The sequence below is a fragment of the Scyliorhinus canicula genome, chromosome 22 (genome assembly GCF_902713615.1).
Source record: "Scyliorhinus canicula chromosome 22, sScyCan1.1, whole genome shotgun sequence".
Lineage (NCBI taxonomy): Eukaryota > Metazoa > Chordata > Chondrichthyes > Carcharhiniformes > Scyliorhinidae > Scyliorhinus > Scyliorhinus canicula.
In genome coordinates this window covers 27,938,722-27,961,039 of record NC_052167.1, presented here as the reverse complement: position 1 = coordinate 27,961,039, position 22,318 = coordinate 27,938,722, and the positions used below count along the sequence as shown (strand labels likewise).

Genomic DNA, 22,318 nt, shown 5'->3' with positions numbered 1-22,318 from the left:
TGCGCTGTCGCTCATTGGATCTGACTCCAGAGATGATGGACATGCTCATCCTTGACCCAGCCTCATGCATGAGCTGGGACCGACAGTGAGGGTATGTTGTACAGCCTGGAGCACCACCACAGTGCAGCTCGATTATGGCTCCCTCGTGATGCCCGTGCATATGTATTTTCAGCAGCAGGGATACCATCCAGTGAGAAAGGGCTGGAGCCAGAGGCGGTCTTTCTACTCCCGAGGTTAGAGACACCCTCAGCACGCGCATACACACACCCTTGATACCCACTCAATCTCACATTGGAGCGCCCACAGATACATACACTGATCAACCATCAATCAACATAAAGAAGCAAGGTACCCTCAAACACACACACCCAATGAACCACACTGCTCCTCGACAGACAACATGCATGAACATACTAAACGCATACAGACATATGCAAACCCTCAACACAGTTACTTACACAATGAGATGCACAATGTATAGCTTCAAAGTGAAACTAAATTATCTCTGCAATGCTACAAATTATAATTTCATAAAAAGTAAGTTAACAAATTAGTTGAGTTTACCTGCTGGTTGAGATGGATATCCAGAGCCACCAGCTCCCCACCCTGACTGGTTACCTGGAGGTGCAGGGTAACCGCCTGAAGACGCTGGATAAGTACCTCCACCAGCCTGATAAGGTCCTTGGGGATAGCCTCCAGCTTGTTGCTGGGGGTAGGTACTACCTGGGTATGCCCCGCCCCCACCTGGGGGCTGGGGGTAGGACCCGCCCCCACCTGGGGGCTGGGGGTAGGACCCGCCCCCACCTGGGGGCTGGGGGTAGGACCCGCCCCCACCTGGGGGCTGGGGGTAAGATCCGCCCCCACCTGGGGGCTGGGGGTAAGATCCGCCCCCACCTGGGGGCTGGGGGTAAGATCCGCCCCCACCTGGGGGCTGGGGGTAGGACCCGCCCCCACCTGGGGGCTGGGGTAGGACCCGCCCCCACCTGGGGGCTGAGGGTAGGACCCGCCCCCACCTGGGGGCTGAGGGTAGGACCCGCCCCCACCTGGGGGTTGAGGGTAGGACCCGCCCCCACCTGGGGGATAGGCCCCACCCCCACCAGGGGGATAGGCCCCTCCACCACCAGGGGGATAGGCCCCTCCACCACCAGGGGGATAGGCCCCACCTGGGGGGTAGGCCCCACCCGCACCTGGGGGAAAGGGGTACTGTCCACCAGCTTGCGGATATCCAGACTGTCCACCCGGTTGCTGAAATACAAAGGAAACGAGAGTTACACTCAGTTATAGAATAAAGGAACATTGGAGTACAAATCTTAAAGCTGACAGCATCGTACCTAATCAATGGAGCCCCCGACACAGCCTGTACACGCAATTAACTGCATGATCCCCAATGACGAACATCAGCCAGCTTAACCAAGGCCAATGATTGAAACTGGGGCCTCCTTTGGGGGAAGGTTTGGTTGACCCAAAGGGTAGCCCCGATTTCCCCGTTTTGATCACAAGATTATCATTTTGGCGGCCATCCCAACCAACCAGAAGGGCCACCCAGTTCCTCCCTTTGCAGCACCCAGTTAGTTGCTAGGTCCGCCCTTTACTTGATTTGGAAGCCTACCAGGCGCTGATCTCCCTCTGTGTAAAGATCATCCTCCTGATATCAGTTAGCCTTTCCTTTGTTTCGACCTGGGTACTCTGGTGCTTCTCAAAGTTTAATTTACACACTCTGGACAACAGCAGGATCGCTGATGGCTCATTCATTGAATTATTATATCACGCTGCAGCGACTATACACAAAGGTATAAATGAGATTGAGCCTGGGGAACACCCAGGAAAGCAAATCTGGGACAGTTTTTGCCCATTCTCTGGTTTTTCAGATCCACGGCAAAAAGCCTCCCAGCGGCACCCAAGGATCCATTCCTCGCCTGAGAATTGGAGCAATTTTAACCGAGTGTGGTGGGCAGGAAGCACTCAGAATCAGGTCGGGGGAACCCTGGTTGTACACGCAGCCCAATACGAAGGTACAAATTAGGAGTAGGCTATTTGGCCCCTCAAGCATGTCCTGCTCGCCAATGATATAATGGCCAATCTGATGATGGCCTCAACTCCGACCTCTGCCTACTCTTGATAAATCTCTGACTCATTTGTTAGTCAAGAATCTATCGACCTCTGCTTTAAAAATATTCATACTCCAGTATTCCCAGGGAGAGAGTTCCGAAGGTTCACAACCCTTTCAAAGAACAAAGAAGAAGAAAATTACAGCACAGGAACAGGCCCTTCGGCCCTCCCAGCCTGCGCCGATCCAGATCCTTTATCTAGACCTGTCTCCTATTTTCCAAGGTCTACTTCTCTCTGTTCCCGCCCGTTCATATACCTGTCTAGATGTCTCTTAAATGATGCTATCGTGCCCGCCTCTACCACCTCCGCTGGTAAAGCGTTCCAGGCACCCACCACCCTCTGTGTAAAAAACTTTCCACACCCATCTCCCTTAAACTTTCCCCCTCTCACCTTGAAATCGTGACCCCTTGTAACTGACACCCCCACTCTTGGGAAAAGCTTGTTGCTATCCACCCTGTCCATACCTCTCAATTTTGTAGACCTCAATCAGGTCCCCCCTCAACCTCCGTCTTTCCAACGAAAACAATCCTTTTTTTTTTTTTTTTTTAAATTTTTTTATTGGAATTTTTTGCAGAAAATATAACAAAAAGTATAGCAAAAAGCAGTAATATGCAACTAACAGCCCCATAACACCCACAATTCCCCCCATACCGTAACATCACATGTATCACATTCCCCCACCCCCCCCCCAAACAAGAGAACTTAACCATAAATTAAAATTAGATAAATCAAATTTAAATAAAATAAGCTAACATAATCAACGCCCCCCCCCCCCCCCCCCAACCACCCACCCCCCCCCCCCCCCGGGTTGCTGCTGCTACTGTCCCAGTACCCTATCGTTGAGCCAGAAAGTCGAGGAAAGGTTGCCACCGTTTAAAGAACCCTTGCACCGATCCTCTCAGGGCGAATTTAACCTTCTCAAGCGAAAACAATCCTAATCTACTCAACCTTTCTTCATAGCTAGCACCTTCCATACCAGGCAACATCCTGGTGAACCTCCTCTGCACCCTCTCCACAGAGGTCTTTCCATAGAATCAAGTCTGTAACGACCCTCTGACCCAGGTTCAGTCCCCCATCCCATTCCTGTAACCCCACCTAACTGCACATCTTTGGACACTTAAGGGGTACATTTTTTAGCATGGCCACTCCACCTAACCTGCATGAGGGGGGGGGGGTCGGTGCAGACTCAATGGGCCAAATGGCCTCTTTCTGTAGAAATTCTATGGTATCTCATTACCAGAAATATTGTGATTTATTTTTGAAGCCCTACATTCACCACTCCCCCACTCAAAATAAGTCCACCTTTCCTCACCAGGTGGGGCAAACAAAAATTGGACAAGAACCGGAAAAATAACATTTTATGGCAGCAAACATAAAGGCCATGAAGGTATCAAACCCCTCCCGATTGATTAGGAGGTCAGATGTTCAAATTACAGTAAAACAAATTTTTCAATGATGACCAGCTACCGATGATGTATCTTATTTTCAGAAGGTGTGTACAACAGTGCACTGGCAAAGCGGCTGCGGTGAGCAGCCAGAACGTGACTTACAGGGTAGGCTGGGTAGCCAGATGAGGGGTAACCAGGGTACGACATTCTGAAAGGCGAGACAGAAGCCCAAGATGTCTAGTGAGTACTCTGCAACCTCTGAAAGCACAAACAAGACACGGTTACTACTTTAACACAGTAACTTGATAATACATACAGTTAGTACAGGGGACGAAATGGGCTTCTTCAGCCGCATGCTAGTATCAAAATGGCTTCCTCGACCTTGTTGACTATTCAGTGAATACAATATAAAAATAGTCAAGTTTAACTAAAATCTAACCAGCCTACTTATGACATTTAAATTCAACACAGTTATATAATAATAATAGTCACAAGTAGGCTTACATTAACACTGCAATGAAGTTACTGTGAAAAGCCCCTAGTCGCCACATTCCGGCGCCTGTTCGGGTACACAGAGGGAGAATCCAGAATGTCCAATTCACCCAACAACACGCCTCTCTGGACTTGTGGGAGGAAACCGGAGGACCCGGGAGAAAACCCACGCAGACACGGGGAGAACACAGAATCGCAGCTTGGTATGGCAACTGCTTGGTCCAAGAAACTGTGGTGAACTCTGCCCAATGCATCGCACAAGCTTTCCACCCTCACATTGATTCTGTATACACCTCCCGCTGCCTCAAGAAGGCAGACAGCATTATCAGAGACCCCTCCCACCCAGGCATTGCCTTCTTCCAGACCTTTCCATCAGGCAGAAGGTACAGAATTCTGAAGACGCTCACATCCAGACATGGGAAGAGCTTCTTCCCCACAGCTACAAGACTCCTCAACGACTCCCCCTCGGACTGATCTGCTCCCTGTAAGAACACTATTCACGGCACCCTATGCTGCTCTTGCTCATGTATTTGCTTTGGTTGGTCCCTTGCTTCGCACTGTAACCAATCACTGTTTGTCGATGTACCATTTGTCAAGGTACTCTATTGATTATTCTTTTTGTCTGCTATGTACGTACTGTGTATGTGCCCTCGGCCACAGAAAAATACTTTTCACTGTACTTCGGTACATGAGACAATCAATCAAAATCAAACCCAAGACGGGAATCAAACCCGGGATGCTGGAGCTGTGAAGCAACAGTGCTGCCCTAATATACAGGTAGTCTTGGACTTATCACACAATTGGTTCCTGAAAACTGCGTCATAAGTCCCTAAACCAAGGTTGAAATTCACTCATGGGGTGCCCGGCAGTGTCAAATCCTCTCAACTCCTACCCCGTCAAGTCGCTGAGATGGTTGTTGACGGATGCATGCCTATATTGAGTACTGAATTGGCAAGTCATGCTGCAGCTGTATAGAACCTTAGTTAGACCACACTTGGAGTACAGTGTTCAATCCTGGTCGCCACACTACCAGAAGGATGTGGAGGCTTTAGAGAGGGTGCAGAAGAGATTTACCAGGATGTTGCCTGGTATGGAGGGCATTAGCTATGTGGAGAGGTTGGATAAACTTGGTTTGTTCTCGCTGGAACGAAGAACGAAGAGACCTGATAGAGGTCTACAAGATTATGAGGGGCATAGACAGAGTGGATAGTCAGAGACTTTTTCCCAGGGTAGAGGGGTCAATTACTCGGGGGCATAGGTTTAAGTTCCAAGGGCAAGGTTTAGAGGAGATGTACGAGGCAAGTTTTATTTTTTTTTTTTACACAGAGGGTAGTGGGTGCTTGGAACAGGCTGCTGGAGGAAATGAAAAATGAAATGAAAATCGCTTATTGTCACGAGTAGGCTTCAATGAAGTTACTGTGAAAAGCCCCTAGTCACCACATTCCGGCGCCTGTCCGGGGAGGCTGGTACAGGAATCGAACCGTGCTGCTGGCCTGCTTTAAAAGCCAGCGATTTAGCAGAGTGAGCTCAACCAGCCAGGAGGTGGTGGAAGCAGGGACGATAGTGACGTTTAAGGGGCATCTTGACAAATACATGAATAGGATGGGAATAGAGGGATACGGACCCCAGAAGTGTAGAGGATTTTAAGTTAGATGGGCAGCATGGTAGGCGCAAGCTTGGAGGGCCGAAGGGCCTGTTCCTGTGCCGTACTTTTCATTGTTCTATGCACATGTTTCTCAATAAGTGTGGGGGATATATGACAAGGGCATCAATCACTGTCATTTGCCTATTTATTCTTGCGAGTTTGAGCTCATTGAGCATTGAGGTGATGCATTGAGCGCTTTTGCTAAAAAGCAAAACCTGACATTGTTTTGTCCTGTTAATCCACCTGCTGGTCACTGGTTCCCAACCTAATAAAGATAGTTCGGCCTAATAAAGGCGGCACAGTGGCTGGAGTGGCGTTGTCCAGTTGCACAGATGGGCGGGGCAGAACGATGCTCACGTGCCGACGGGCCGGAGGGCCAAAATCAACGTTGTAATGTCAAAACGGGTGTCGCAACTGGAAGGTTGAAAGGTTGAGGGCTGCTTGGATTGCGCTACTAACAAAAGCACAGAAATGTGATTCAACTAAAATTTGACACGGAGCTGGATAATCAAATATCAGGAAAGGTGCCAAAATCTTGGCTGAAGTTGCAGATTTTAAAGTCAAGTCGCCATAATCCCAGATGATCAAAAGCCAACTGAGCTAGACTGGGTGAAGTATAATTTCCTCACAGTTTACAAATTGCAAATTGTTGGGATTTCTTGTCGGTATCATAACAGAAATTGGAGGATGAAAGAGAGGAGGATTTAGAGGAGGAATTCTAGAGCTTCGGCCTGGGCAGCTGAACGTACAGCTGACAATGGTGGACTGAAGGAAATTGAGAGTGGACCAGATTTGGAGGAACACAAAAGTACTGAGTTTTGTTGGGCAGGTAAATGTTAGATAGAGAGAGGGCCGAGCCATGCAGGAATCTGAGCACGATTTCTAAACGTGAAGTGCTGCTGGAGACACTGCAGGGATGTTGGGTGACGGGGTCGAGGCGCACCAACCTGCGCCGACTGAATAAGTTCAATTGTATCATCAAGCAATCCCTATCTCAGCGGCACCTCACTGCAGCTGATAGATAGATAGATAGAGATAGATAGAGAAATACAGCACAGAACAGGCCCTTCGGCCCACGATGTTGCGCCAAACTTTTGTCCTAGGTTAATCATAGAATTTTGGACAATTTTTCATGGCCAATCCACCCAACCTGCACATCTTTGGACTGTGGGAGGAAACCGGAGTACCCGGAGGAAACCCACGCAGTCACGGGGAGGATGTGCAGACTCCACACAGACAGTGACCCAAGTCGAAATCGAACTTGGGACCCTGGAGCTGTGAAGCAATTGTGCTAACCACTATGCTACCGTGCTGCCCTTAAAAAGTTAACCTACACTCCATTATTCTACCCTAATCCATGTACCTATCCAATAGCCGCTTGAAGGTCCCTAACGTTTCCGACTCAACTACTTCCACAGGCAGTGCATTCCATGCCCCCACTACTCCCTGGGTAAAGAACCTACCTCTGACATCCCCTCTATATCTTCCACCATTTATCTTAAATTTATGTCCCCTTGTAATGGTGTGTTCCACCCGGGGAAAAAGTCTCTGTCTACTCTATCTAATCCCCTAATCATCTTATAAACCTCTATCAAGTTGCCCCTCATCCTTCTCCGTTCTAATAAGAAAAGGCCTAGCACCCTCAACCTTTCCTCGTATGACCTACTCTCCATTCCAGGCAACATCCTGGTAAATCTCCTTTGCACCTTTTCCAAAGCTTCCACATCTTTCCTAAAATGAGGCGACCAGAACTGCACACAGTACTCCAAATGTGGCCTTACCAAGGTTTTGTACAGCTGCATCATCACCTCACGGCTCTTAAATTCAATCCCTCTGCTAATGAACGCTAGCACACCATAGGCCTTCTTCACAGCTCTATCCACTTGAGTGGCAACTTTCAAAGATCTATGAACATAGACCCCAAGATCTCTCTGCTCCTCCACATTGCCAAGAACCCTACCGTTAACCCTGTATTCCGCATTCATATTTGTCCTTCCAAAATGGACAACCTCACACTTGTCAGGGTTAAACTCCATCTGCCACTTCTCAGCCCAGCTCTGCATTCTATCTATGTCTCTTTGAAGCCGACAACAGCCCTCCTCACTATCCACAATGCCACCAATCTTCGTTTCATCTGCAAATTTACTGACCCACCCTTCAACTCCCTCATCCAAGTCGTTAATGAAAATCACAAACAGCAGAGGACCCAGAACTGATCCCTGCGGTACGCCACTGATAACTGGGCTCCAGGCTGAATATTTGCCATCCTCCACCACTCTCTGTCTTCTATCGGTTAGCCAGTTTGTTATCCAACTGGCCAAATTTCCCACTATCCCATGCCTCCTTACTTTCTGCACAAGTCTACAATGGGGAACCTTATTAAATGCCTTACTAAAATCCATGTACACTACATCCACTGCTTTACCTTCATCCACATGCGTGGATACGATGCGTTCAAGTACGAGGTGGAGCTTGAACCCAGGACCTTCTGGCTGATGGGAGTGTGTTATCACTGAACCACAGCTGTACAAGGCCCCCCCCCCACCCTCTGTCCAGTAGGGGTTGAGTGTGTTTAGTCCCAGGCATCGGCTCAGGTTCAGTAACAGAGAGGCTGAGGTGCCGACCGGCAATAAACACCTGGGGGAGAAGAGATAATGAGGAGATCTGGGCGGCTGGTCAAAACCTGCCTCAGCACCCCAGAGGAGGAAATTCAAATGTACACCGCCCACAGCAATTATTGCTGGAAAATACACATCAGGTGGTTAGCAGATGAGACTGGGTTATTTTAGGTTTAAAACCTCACTTTCAGGATGTGCACACCACGAGCAACGCATCGCCCGTCCCTAGGCGCCGAGGTGAGAGAGCGGTGGGCCTCCTCTCCCCCATCGCCCGTCCCTAGGCGCCGAGGTGGGAGAGCGGTGGGCCTCCTCTCTCCGAACCACGACAAAACCAGTTGCTCACAGGCTCGCTCAAGTCACTTCAGGGGCAGTTCAAAATCAGCAGCATCGGTGCGGGTTTGGAGTCACGTGCTAGCCAGACCAGGTAAGGACGGCGAACCGGTTGGCATTTTGCACCAATCCAAAGGTTTGCCACGTTTACTGAGAAAAATCTTTTTAAAAACTGAAATTCTCAAACTGGCAACATAACCACTATACTGCATCACTATGACGAAGAGTGACTACTTCGGGTGGCACATCAGAGGGAGGGTGCAATGAGGAGGAGGAAAGGAGATTAAAAACCCTCCCGCCAGTCCCAACTAACAGTCAATTGGAAGTACAATGTACAACAGGCTGCATGGACATGAACGTAAGAACTAGGAGCAGGAGTAGGCCATCTGGCCCCTCGAGCCTGCTCCGCCATTCAACGAGATCATGGCTGATCTTTTGTGGACTCAGCTCCACTTTCCGGCCCAAACACCATAACCCTCAATCCCTTTATTCTTCATTTGAAGAATGAAGTGGCAAAGCCAACAAACTGCACACACAAACCTAAACGTCTCTATTGCACAGCTGACTAGTTGTACAAATCTCACCCAATGCTTCTCAATACCACAGTAATGTGAGATGTGGTTTACAGCTTGAGAAGTCTCGTACCAGGTTGTGTTGAGTACTGCTTCAAGCTAAACGTTGGTCATTGCCTTTGCTTCCTGCCACAAGCTCCATTCTTGTCCCTACCCGAGACGGAACCAGGCTGTTTGTGGCCTTGCTGTCGTTTTTCACACAGAGATGCCTGCCCGACTATCTTCCACAACATTCTCGGCATTCAAAGCTCTGCTGTCTGTGCCCTAACACCCCAGGTCTGGCCCCAGTGTCATCCCTGACTCTGGTTCCCAGTTAAGCACTGCTTCAATTTTACAATTCTTCTAGCCCTTACCAGAGAATCCATGCAGGGCAGAAGGTTGGCCATTCAGTCCATCAAAGGACAAAGAACAGGCCCTCCAGGCTTTTGCCGACCTTGCTGCCCATCTAACCTAAATCCATCCACACCTCCGGGGTCCACATCCCTCTATTCCCACCCTATTCCTGTATTGGTCAAGGTGCCCCTTAAACGTCACTATCGTACCTGCTTCCACCACTTCCCCTGGGAGCGAGTTCCAGGAACCTACTACCCTCTGTGTAAAAAAAACTTCCCTCAAACATCCCCTCTAAACTTTGCCCATCGCACCTTAAACCTATGTCCCCAAGTAATTGACTCTTCCACCGCAGGAAACAGCCTCTGATTATCCACTCTGTCCATGCCCCTGATAATTTTGTAAAGTTCTATCACGTCACCCCTCAACCTCCGTCATTCCAGTGAGAACAAACCGAGTTTATCTGACCTCTCCCCATAGCTAATGCCCTCCATACCAGTCAACATCCGGCTTAACCTCTTCTGTACCCTCTCCAAGGTCTACACATCCGTCAGGTAGCGTGCCGACCAGAATTGAACACTATACTCCAAGTGTGGCCTGACTAAGGTTCTATACAGCTGCAACACGACTTCCCAATTTTTATACTCAATGTCTGAATGTTTATACTTCGAGTCTGTAACGACCCTCTGAAAGAGCACCCTACCTAGGTCCACGGCCCTACCGATCTCCTTAATCCCACCTAAGCTGCGCAACTTTGGACTGTGGGAGGAAACCGGAGCACCCGGAGGAAACCCAGGCAGACACGGGGAGAACGTGCAGACTCCACACAGATATCCAAGCATGGAATTGAACCCCGATCGCTCGTGATGAGGCAGCTGCGGGAACCACTGTGCCAACACGCCACCTCACAAATCTCCACGGCCTCATCCCACCCATCTCTTGTCGTATCCTCCAACTCTGTAGCCCTCCGAGATGTCTGCGCTCCTCCAATCCCACACTGGAGACGGTGCCGGTGTTACCTCAGCACCTAAGCTCTGCTGCAGGATTCTCCGTCGACGGGATCCTCCGCTTTGTCGATGCCCGCGGGTTTACGAAAGGGTGGGGTGACCACAATGGGAGCCCCCATTGACCGTCTGCTGAAATGGAGGATCCCGCTCTGGGGGGGGGGGGGGGGGGGGCTTTGGAAAATGGGGCTGGCGGGGACAAAGAATCTCACCTCTGGAATTAACTCCCTAAACTGCCGTTAACCTCCCCAACTTCCTCTTCTAAGTCGCCTTCAGAATTCAACCTTTTTGACCGAGCTGTTGGTCAGTTGCCTTGATGTTGCTTTACGTGCCTCACTGTCACATTTTGTTCAGAATGGTCCTTGCTACATTTTACGTGCTGAAGGTGCTATAGAACAGCAACCAGGTATTATTGTAGTTGTGAACCAAATGGCAGTACGTTTACATGACAAACAACTGCACCCAGGGGGAAGGTTTTACCAATGGTTGATTCGGATGGAGAAAACATACTCCCCCAGGTTGGGAACCTAGGATGAGGATACACAGCCTAAAAATTGGAATCAGCCAAATTGGGAAACATTTCGACTGCACACAAAGGGTGGTAAAATTTTATAAGCTGTTCTATAAATGGCAATTTTCTCGGGCATTTTTAAAAATGTGTTCACAAGGGTTAGAGGCCGACGTTGTGGCCTTTGCTTCCCTTTTTTTATATAAATTTAGTGTACCCAATCATTTTTCCAATTAAGGGGCAATTTAGCGTGGCCAATCCACCTAGCTTGCACGTTTTTGGGTTGTGGGGGCGAAACCCACGCAGACACGGGGAGAATGTGCAAACTCCACACGGACAGTGACCCAGAGCCGGGATCGAACCTGGGACCTCAGTGCCGTGAGGCGGTTGTGCTAACCACTAGGCCACCGTGCTGCCCCGCCTTTGCTTCCCTGATAGCCCGGCGACAAATACTGTTGGCCTGGAGGGACTCAAAGCCCCCAAAAACCGAAGTATGGCTGTCGGGCAGAGGCTGCCTAATTGCCCTTGAGATGGTGGCGAGCTGCCTTTTTGAACCGCTGCAGTCTATTTGGTGTAGATGGACCCAGTGTGCTGGTAGGGAGGGAGTTCCAGGATTGTGACCCAGCGACAGTGAAGGAACAGCCGGTACATTTCCAGGTCAGGGTCGTGAGCGGCTTGGAAGAGAATTTGAAGATGGTGGTGTTCCCAAGTATCTTCTCCCTTGCCCAACTGGGTAGAGGGCACGGGTTTAGAAGGTGCTGTTAAAGGAGCCTTGTTGAGTTACTGGAGAGCTACTAAATGGTACCCTCTGCTGCTGTGTGAGTATGGTGGAGGGGGTGAGTGTTTGTGAATGGGGTGCCAATCAAGGGGGGGGGGGGGGTGCTGCTGCCTTATCCTGGATGATGACGAGGTCATCCTCCCCGTGTCTGCGTGGGTTTCCCCCGGGTGCTCCGGTTTCCTCCCACAGTCCAAAGATGTGCAGGTTAGGTGGATTGGACATGATAAATTGCCCTTAGTGTCCAAAATTGCCCTTAGTGTTGGGTGGGGTTACTGGGTTATGGGGATAGGGTGGAGGTGTTGACCCTGGGTAGGGTGCTCTTTCCAAGAGCCGGTGCGGACTCGATGGGCCAGGTGGCCTTCTTCTGCGTTGTAAATTCTATGATAATTCTATGAAATAAACCTGTTGGACTTTAACCTGATGTTGTAAGACTTCTTATTGGTAAAACAGTTGAAGATGGTTAGCTTGAGGACAATACACTGACAAACTCCTGCAGCAATGTCCTGGGGCTGAGATGATTGGCCTCCAACACCCACAGCTAGCTATGATCCTCACCAGCGGAGAGTTCCCCCCCTGATTGACTCCAGTTTTGCTCAAATGCTGCACTCAGTCAAATGCTGCCTTGATGTCAAGGACAGTCACTCGCACCTGATCTCTTGAATTCAACTCTTTTCTCCATGTTTAGAACAAGGCTGTAATGAGGTCTGGAGCCAAGTTATTCTGGTTACACCCAAACTGATCATCAGTGAGCAAGTTCTGGGTGAGTAGGTACTGCTTGCTAGAGGGCAGAATGATGGGGTGTTAATCGACCAGGCTGGATTTGTCCTACTTTTTGTGGGCAGGACAGGAACTGGACAATTTTCCACATTGTTGGTTAGGTGCGGGCGGTACGATGGCGCAGTGGTTAGCACTGCTGCAAACGGTGCTTACGATCCTGCTTTGATCCCGCCCCAGGTCACTGCCTCTTGTGGAGTTTGCATATTCTCCCCGTCTGTGTGGGTTTCATCCCCACAACCCAAAGATGTGCAGGATATGCAGATTGGCGACACTAAATTGCCCCTTATTAAATGGGCAGCACTGTATTTAGCACTGTTGCTTCACAGCTTCAGGGTCCCAGGTTCGATTCCCGGCTTGGGCCATTTCTGTGTGGTTTTTTTAATAATCAGCACATTTTTAATAATCTTTAATGTCACAAGTAGGCTTACATTAACACTGCAATGAAGTTACTGTGAAAAGCCCCTAGTCGCCACATTCCGGTGGCTGTTCGGGTACACAGAGGGAGAGTCCAGAATGTCTAACAGCATGTCGTTCGGGACTTGTGGGAGGAAACCCACGCAGACATGGGGAGAACGTACAGACCATCCGCACAGACAGTGATCAAATCGAACTTGGGGCCCTGCCGCTGGGAAGCAACAGTGGCAACTTTACCTTTAATTTTACCTTTAAATCCTTGTAAACCCAGCTGAGCCTGTGGGCTCAAGTTGAGCAGAAGGGCTAACAGCTGGGTGATATGTAACACCACAATGCTGATTAGAAACAGAGCAAAAAAACAAACTAGCCTAGTACTTTGAGCTGTATAATGGTCAGGAATAGTACTGGAGATTAGAGGTGTCATTGTGGTGGGATCAATTTGAGGGGGAAGGGATTAACTGGGAAATACTGAAGCTCATGAGCGTCAATGTGACTTGCATTTCCAATCACATACTGGAACCAACACACTGGCAAAAGAATTAGTGCCACTTGGTAGCTTTCGAACTGCAAGTTTTCCAAGTCGAAGGCTAATAAATGTCAAGCTTCCAGCACAAGCCAGAAGCTTCGTCAAAATAATCACGTGAACATTGGACTTAATAAAACAGGGATGAAAAAAATCTCCACAAAGCCCAGTGGGTTCCAGGGCGGACTCTGCTCCCTGCTGGGGAGAGCTCCCCACATCTGCCAAGGCTCATTCTGCTTGCATGACGGACATCCTTAGCCAATGGACCCCCAAACAGCCTGGCAATGGATCAGGACAGAAGTGATTTCGGAAGGTTGGTTGACATCGGGAAGCCGGTTAAGGGATGGCCGCAGAGGAGGAAATAATAGCAAACGAATGTCACCATTAAAAGGAAAAAGTTTTAAGTCAGGCTTAAAGGTTGTGGGAGCTAACATTTACCCAAATTTCGGGCGGCTCGGTAGCACTGGTGGTTGGCACGGTTGCTTCACAACTCCAGGGTCCCAGGTTTGATTCCCAGCTTAGGTCACTGCCTGTGTGGAGTCTGCACACAGACTGTTAGTGGCCTCTCTTAGTGGGTTTCCTCCGGGTGCTCCGGTTTCCTCCCACGAGTCCCGAAAGATAATTAATAGTTAGGCAATTTGGACATTCTGATTTCTCCCTCTATGTACCTGAACAGGCGCCGGAATGTGGCGACTGGGGGATTTTCACAGTAACTTCATTACAGTTAATATAAGCCTACTTGTGACAATAAAGATTATTATAAGTTACGTACACTTTAATTAATGCCCCTGGCATAAATAAAGGGGAAGTAGATTTAGAACTGAGTTTAGGAGGAACTTCTTCACCCAAAGGGTTGTGAATCTATGGAATTCCTTGCCCAGTGAAGCAGTTGAGGCTCCTTCATTACATGTTTTTAAGGTAAAGATAGATAGTTTTTTGAAGAATAAAGGGATTAAGGGTTATGGTGTTCGGGCCGGAAAGTGGAGCTGAGTCCACAAAAGATCAGCCATGATCTAATTGAATGGCGGAGCAGGCTCGAGGGGCCAGATGGCCTACTCCTGCTCCTAGTTCTTATGTTCTTATGAAGCATGAATCTAATTATAAACAGCAAACACGGAAGTCAAGATCACCGGGTGTGACATACAAAAATGGTTTTGGTTTTATATATCTCAGCTGTTTGCCCACTCAATCCACACATGCTTGGAATGAATACACTCTCCAAAGACTCAGTGTCTTTGCAATGTTAGAAATGCTGCTGGCAATTTGTGCTCAACAAGCCTTCACAAACAGCCATGTGCTCATGGCCAGCTTGAAGTGTTGGTTGAGTGATAAATATTAACCAGTCTGCCCTTCCCTGTAATAGCTCCATGGGATCCCTGCAGTCTGCCTGGGAGGATAGACAGGACCTCATTTAAAATAGCGCTGTTGACTGTGCTGCACTTCCTCGGTATTGCACGGGGAGTGTCTGCCTAGATATGGGCTCAAGTCTCTGCAGCAAAATATCAATCCACATCTTTGAATACACTAATTCAAGTGTATTAATTAAAGTGTATGTAACTTATAATAATCTTAATATCCTCAAATCAGTGCTTCTGTTGGGTGGAAGTGACTGCTCATTCTCTCAAGACTTCAATCCCGAGAAGAATGATTCACTGTCACGTGACCTGCACATCAAAAGATATCCGTGGAAAATTTCAAATCAATTGCCAACAGCTGGGGCACTGGGCGGAGCAGTGACTCGCGTGGAACAAAACCAGAAAATACTAGACAATCTCAGCAGGTTTGACAGCATCTATGGAGGGGAACGGAGCGAGCGTCAAGTCCGGTTGACTCTTTGTCAAAGTCACGTGGAACCCGGGTCTCAATTCAATCCAGGCTGACGAGCTGAACGTGTCGGAAACGCTGCGACCGTAAAGCCCAGGGTAAAACGCATCAGAACCGAATTCTCGAGAGGCAAAGCCGAAAATCCGAACAATATCGGAAATCGGCCATCAATTGAGGTTACTGCTGAGGAGGAGGAGCTGGAACATAGATTGATCACGTTGGGTACAGTCTGCAGAGACCGGAGCGGAGGATGGACGAAGGGAACTCTGCTCGAATTGCTGCTTTTCAGATTTCGAGTACCTTTGCTGTCAATTTTACCCATCGGTGTTGGTGATCGTTCTGATTGGGTGCACAGTGCTGGACGCCCGCCAGCCTTGAGCCCAGTTAGTCGGTGATTTCGGCCAGTGAGCGCTGGCAGATACCAAACATGGAGGGCATCACAATTCCATCAACAGTGCCCTCCGCTTGTGTGTAATTGTTGACGGTGAAAGGACAGATATGGGGATGGTCACTGCCCATCTCTCTCTCCCAAATATCCCCACAGCGACGGTTAATACAGGATACACCTGGGACATCGCTGGAATGCATGGCCCATACTTTAACGTATAATATAGATATAAATCTAAAGACAGCCAATCGTCCAAATACTGACCGTCACATGACAAGTATGCCCTTTCAAATAAAAAAAATACACAAACGTGTGTTGCGACTGGAGATGGTGTAGTCCACAGTCTGAACACGGCATATACAGGAGTTTCGCTGACAACATGGCCATTTCAAATGTAGGAGGGTTAGAGCGAGTGTGGGGTGTATAGTCAGAGCTGGGTGTCACCCAGCCCTCTCTGGGTTGGAGCTGGCCTGGGAAACTGACCCTGCGCACCATGAGGAACTCCAGTGACTGCCTGGCATTAGCCAGTGCTGGAGTGTTGGGCATTCAGCGAGAAGGGACTTAGCAGGCAGCCTTCAGGAATGTTGTCCAAACCGCTTTTTTGGGGGGTGTCCAATTCTAGGCAGTGTTCAGGCAAGGTGAACTCTTGATGGCATGTCTTCGCTATTACTGGTCCCCGGGCATTAACATAATGCACATCCTCCTCAGCTGCCAGTGAGAGTTGTGCAGAGATGCTGTTCCACAGACACAACGCTAAAGTTACACACTGCCTGCTCAGTAATTGCAGCACAGCCAGAGAATCATTCAGGAGGCCTTTCAACCTACTGTGCCAGCTCTTTGAGTCATCCAAACAACAAGACTCCCCCTGCTCTAACCCCACAGCCCAGGAAATATAGAATAGAATCCCTACAGTGCAGAAGGAGGCCATTCAGCCCATCGAGTCTGCACCAACCCTCCAAAGAAGTACCTTACCTAGGTCCACTCTCCCACATAATCTGCACATCTTTGGACACCAAGGGCAATCTAGCACGACCAATCCACCTAACCCGCACATCTTTGGACTGCGGGAGGAAACCGGAGCACCCGGAGGTAACCCACGCAGACACGGGGAGAACGTGCAAACTCCACACGGTCGCCCAAGGCCGGAATCAAATCCGGGTCCCTAGCACTCGAGGAAGCCGTGCCAAGCACTGTGCCACCCCACCTCTCGGTTCAATTATTTAAGCAATTCCCTTCTGAACGTTACTATTGTGGGGTTATCCATGTTGGTAGGAAAAACAGAAATACAGAGAATTTCTTAAAGGGCAAGAGATTGAGAAGTATTGAACTCCAAAGGGAGTTGGGTGTCCTTGTTCATGAGTCACTGAAAGTTAACGTGCAGGTACAGGAAGGAATTCATAAGACAAATGTTACGTTGGCATTTATTACAACATGATTTGAGTACTAAAGTAAATATGTTGAACTGCAAGTATTGTGTGCAGGTTTGGTCTCCTTCCCTGAAGAAAAGATATACTTGCAAGGAAGTGCAAGAAAGATTCATTAAATTCATTCCTGGGATGGAGAGAGTGTTCGCTGAGGAAAGAAGTTTTTGGCATTTAGGAAAATAAGGTGATCTCATTCAAACATAGAAAATTCTTACAGGGGTCGGCAGGGTCGATGTAGGAAGGATGTTTCCCCCTGGCCGGGAGTATTGAACCAGGGGACAGGGTCTCAGAATAAAGGACGGGACATTTACGACTGGAATGAGGAGGAATTTCTTCATTCGGAGAGTGGTGAAGCTTTGATATTCTCTGGCCCACTGTCTAGTGGAGAGGGCTCTAAGGGCGGAATGGTCCACGTCTGCTCCTATCTCTTATATAGCAGCCTCCACCATCATACTGGTGCCAATAAGAACTAGGCAAAGTGCCTCAACGGCTACCGTCCGGTGGCCTTGACATCTGTCATTATGAAGTGCCTCGAGACGTTGGTCATGAGACATATTAACTCCCAGAATGCCTTGATCCGCTGCAATTCACATACCGCCACAACCGGTCCACAGCAGACGCCATCTCCCTGGCACTACAGTTATCCCTGGAGCATCTCGACAACAAGGACTCCTACGTCAGACTCCTATTCATGGACTACAGCTCCACCTTCAACACCATTATGCCAGCCAAAGCTCATATCAAAACTCCAAAACCTAGGACTGGTCTCCGCCCTCTGCAGCTACATTCTCACCTTTCTGACCCATAGACCCAATCAGTAAGGATAAACAACAACTACTCCTCCATGATAGTCTTGCGTATGTGCCCCACAAGGCTGCAGTTAGCCTTCTACTATACTCCCTATACACACATGATTGTGTGGCAAAGTGTGGCTCCAACTCCATCTACAAGTTTGCTGATGACACGACCGCAGTGGGTCGGATCTCGAACAATGATGCGTCCGTGTACAAGAGGGAGATAGAGAACCTAGTCGCGTGGTGCAACGACAATAATCTCTCCCTCAACGTCAGCAAAACTACGAGCTGGTCATTGTCTTCAGGAGGCAAAGTATCGTACACACCCCTGTCAGCCTCAATGGTGCTGAGGAGGAGATGGTTGACAGCTTCAAATCCCTTGGTGTGCACATTACCATCAATTTGTTCTCGTCCACCCACATTGATGCTATGACCGAGAAAGCACAACAGCGCCTATACTTCCTCAGGAAACTAAAGAAATTCGGCATGTCTACACTGACTCTTACCAATTTGGACAGATGCACCATAGAAAGCATCCTATCTGGCTGCATCACAGCCTGGTATGGCAACTGCTTTGCCCAAGACCACAAGAAACTACAGAGAATCGTGAACACAGCCCAGTCCATCACACAAACTCGCCTCCCATCCATTGATTCTGTCTGCATCTCCCGCTGCCTTGGGAAAGCGGGCAGCATAATCAAAGACCCCTCCCACCCCGGTTATTCTCTCTTCCATCGGGCAGGAGGTACAAAAGTCTGACAACACGCACGAACAGACTGAAAAACAGCTTCTTCCCCGCTGTTACCAGACCCCTGAATGACCCTCTTATGGACTGAACTGATCTCTCCACACATCTTCTCTACTGAATAGTACTACACTTTGTATGCTTCACCCTCTGTGTATTTATCGTATGTCCTATGCTTTTTTTCCCAATGTATGGAACGATCTGTCTGGACTGTACGCAGAACAATATTTATCACTGCACCTCGGTACGCATGACAATAAATCCCACCCAGTGCCTTTGCAAACTGTGCGACCCAGCTCACAACAACCTGCTACATCAAAACAAATCTCAACTCATCCTCCAGTGCTTTTGCCAATTATCTCAAGTCCTTGTCCTCTAGTTATCAACCGTTGTGTATACTACACCTTGGGGTTATTCCAAGAGCAGAATTATCCTGACCGGCAGTGTTTCCTTGCACATCTAGAAAAGCAGATCAACTGGTCTTTAACCAGAACTTGTGAGATCTTGTGGTGGACAAAACGAATACCGTGTTTGTCTACATAACAAAGGTCTAACATAGACTTTCGTATCCGAGACATAGAATAGGCAGCACAGTAGCACAAGCGGATAGCACTGTGGCTTCACAGCGCCAGGGTCCCAGGTTCGATTCCCCACTATGACATTGTCTGTGTGGATCTGGGGCAGCACGGTAGCATGGTGGTTAGCATAAATGCTTCACAGCTCCAGGGTCCCAGGTTCGATTCCCGGCTGGGTCACTGTCTGTGCGGAGTCTGCACGTCCTCCCCGTGTGTGCATGGGTTTCCTCCGGGTGCTCCGGTTTCCTCCCACAGTCCAAAGATAGATAGATAGATAGAACAGTACAGCACAGATGTGCAGGTTAGGTGGATTGGCCATGATAAATTGCCCGTAGTGTCCTAAACAGGTTAAGAGGGGGTTGTTGGGTTACGGGTATAGGGTGGATACGTGGGTTTGAGTAGGGTGATCATTGCTCGGCACAACATCGAGGGCCGAAGGGCCTGTTCTGTGCTGTACTGTACTATGTTCTATTCTGCATGTTCTCCCCGTGTCTGCGTGGGTTTCCTCCGGTTTCTTCCCACAAGTCCCAAAAGACGTGCTGGTTAGTTGCAGGTCAGGTGCATTGGCGATCCTAAATTGCCCTTAGGTTACGTGGGTTACTGAGTTACAGGGATAGGGTGGAGGTGTGGGCTTGGGTGGGGTACTCTTTCCAAAGGGCGGTGCAGACTCGATGGGCCAAGTGGCCTCCTTCTGCACTGTAAATTCTATGATACTGTGAACACAGGATGGCAACAGAAGACTCTGCCATATTGAGGATGGTCATCTCCTTGAGCAAGTATACAAAATTAGGAGCAATGCCGACACCCCCGCCGCTTTACAAAGCAGCCTTCACCAATCTGCCCAGATGCTGCAGTCACAGCGTACTGCAGTGCTAATAATCCAGAGTTTGTTCTAATGCCCTTCAACCAGGAGCTTGAGCTGGGCTCAACAAGCAACCAGGATCCGATCGCAGGGCGTACCCCGGGCACCCAAGGCGGATCCCTGGCACCATGGGGGGATCCCCGGGACGGATCCTGGGCACCCCGGGGCGGATCCCGACAACCCCGGGGCGGATCCCGACAACCCCGGGGCGGATCCCGACAACCCCGGGGCGGATCCCGACAACCCCGGGGCGGATCCCGACAACCCCGGGGCGGATCCCGACAACCCCGGGGCGGATCCCGGGCACCCCAGGGCGGATCCCGGCACCCCGGGGCGGATCCCGGCACCCCGGGGCAGATCTCAGGCACCATGGGGGGATCCCGGGCACCATGGGGGGATCCCGGCAACCCGGGGCGGATCCCGGGCACCCAGGGTTGACCACGGGCACCCAGGGCGGACCCCAGGACAGGGCGGATCCCGGGCACCCAAGGGGAATCCTGGGCACCCAGGGTGGACCCCGGGACAGGGCGGATCCCGGGCACCCAAGGGGGATCCTGGGCACCCAGGGCAGATCCCGGGCACCCAGGGCAGATCCCGGGCACCACGGGGCGGATCCCAGGCACCCAGGGCGGACCCCGGGCACCCAGGGCGGATCCCGGGCACCCCGGGGCGGATCCCGGGCAACCCGGGGCGGATCCCAGGCACCCAGGGCGGACCCCGGGCACCCAGGGCGGACCCCGGGCACCCAGGAGCCTGAGCAAAGGGTTGGGATATCTGACAGATTGACATTATTAATAAACCAATAATATTCTAGGAACTAGTCATTAAACATCGTCACTAGTAGTTAGTTACTACTTAGTGTAACTAACAATTGTCATAACCCTGTGTCAACCTTGTTGTATAATGTGTAAACAATGCCGGTAACCAGTATAATCTATGCTAGTTAGTGCCACCAATCTACTAACTAGTAACCGGGAGAGGGGCGGCTCCCCGGCCGGGGCCGCAGCGCCAGTTGCCCAAGCGCCGGGCTGGGCCTAGCCCCCGGGCCCCGCGCCCAACCCCCCGGGGCCCGCGCCCAACCCCCCGGGGCCCCGCGCCCAACCCCCCGGGGCCCGCGCTGCCGCTGCCGCTGCCCCCACCCCCCCTGCCCCCCGCGCCCAACCCCCCCGGGCCCCCGCGCCCAACCCCCCGGGGCCCGCGCTGCCCCCTGCCCCGTGCCGCCTGCCCCCTCCCCCGGGCCCCGCGCCCTACCCTTCGGGCCCCCGCGCCCTGCCCCGGGCCCCCTTGCCCCCCGGGCCCGCGCTGCCCCCTCCCCCGGGCCCCGCGCCCTACCCTTCGGGCCCCCGCGCCCTGCCCCGGGCCCCCTTGCCCCCCGGGGCCCGCGCTGCCCCCTGCCCCGTGCCGCCTGCCCCCTCCCCCGGGCCCCGCGCCCTACCCTTCGGGCCCCCGCGCCCTGCCCCGGGCCCCCTTGCCCCCCGGGCCCCCTTGCCCCCCGGGCCCCCTTGCCCCCCGGGCCCGCGCTGCCCCCTCCCCCGGGCCCCCGCTCCCCGCGCTGCCCCCTCCCCCGGGCTGTACCTCTCTCTCTGGGTCTCTCCCTCCGCCGCAGAGGCCGCTCTCCACAACACGGTCGACGGCAGCTCCGCGACCCCTCAGCCAATCACCACTCTCCGCGGATCTGAGCCAATCACAGCTCACCCCTCCCAGAGGCCAGCCAATCAGAGATCACAGATACGCTCAAAGCCAATCACGAACGGGTCCGCCCAATCTGTCAGCCAATCACCGCTCTATCTGTCCCTAAGCCAATCATCGCTCTGCCTGCCCCTGAGCCAATCACAGCTCCTCCCTGTCCCTGTGCCAATCAGAACCTCTGTCATGCGCCCGGCCCCCCTGACTCTCTCTGGCTATTGGGGAGCAGCAACACACCCTGCCCCCCACCCAACCCAGACCCCCCAACCCACACAGACTCTGACCCAGACCCCCCCACAACCCAGACCACCCCCAGCCAGGCTCTGCCCCCCCACAACCCAGACACTGACCCAGCCCACCCCCACCCAGACACTGACCCAGACCCCCCCGCACAACCCATACACTGACCCAGACCCCCCACAACCCAGACACTGACCCAGCCCACCCCCACCCAGACACTGACCCAGACCCCCCGCACAACCCATACACTGACCCAGACCCCCCACAACCCAGACACTGACCCAGCCCACCC

At 51.1% G+C, this 22,318-nt stretch overlaps 1 protein-coding gene across 1 annotated transcript in view; it reads right to left on the bottom strand.

Annotated features, from left to right (window-relative positions):
- The window catches only part of LOC119956145 (annexin A7-like), a 39,387-nt gene extending 17,623 nt beyond the window's left edge, over positions 1-21,764 (bottom strand). Inside the window, exons 1-4 of the mRNA XM_038783058.1 lie at positions 21,676-21,764; positions 3,660-3,755; positions 963-1,245; positions 565-924 (exon numbers count right to left, since the gene is read on the bottom strand). Of these exons, the coding sequence (XP_038638986.1) occupies positions 565-924; positions 963-1,245; positions 3,660-3,704 (688 nt within the window). The 5' untranslated portion in view covers positions 3,705-3,755; positions 21,676-21,764. The remainder of the gene's footprint in view (positions 1-564; positions 925-962; positions 1,246-3,659; positions 3,756-21,675) is intronic.
- Between the last annotated feature and the right edge of the window lie 554 nt (positions 21,765-22,318).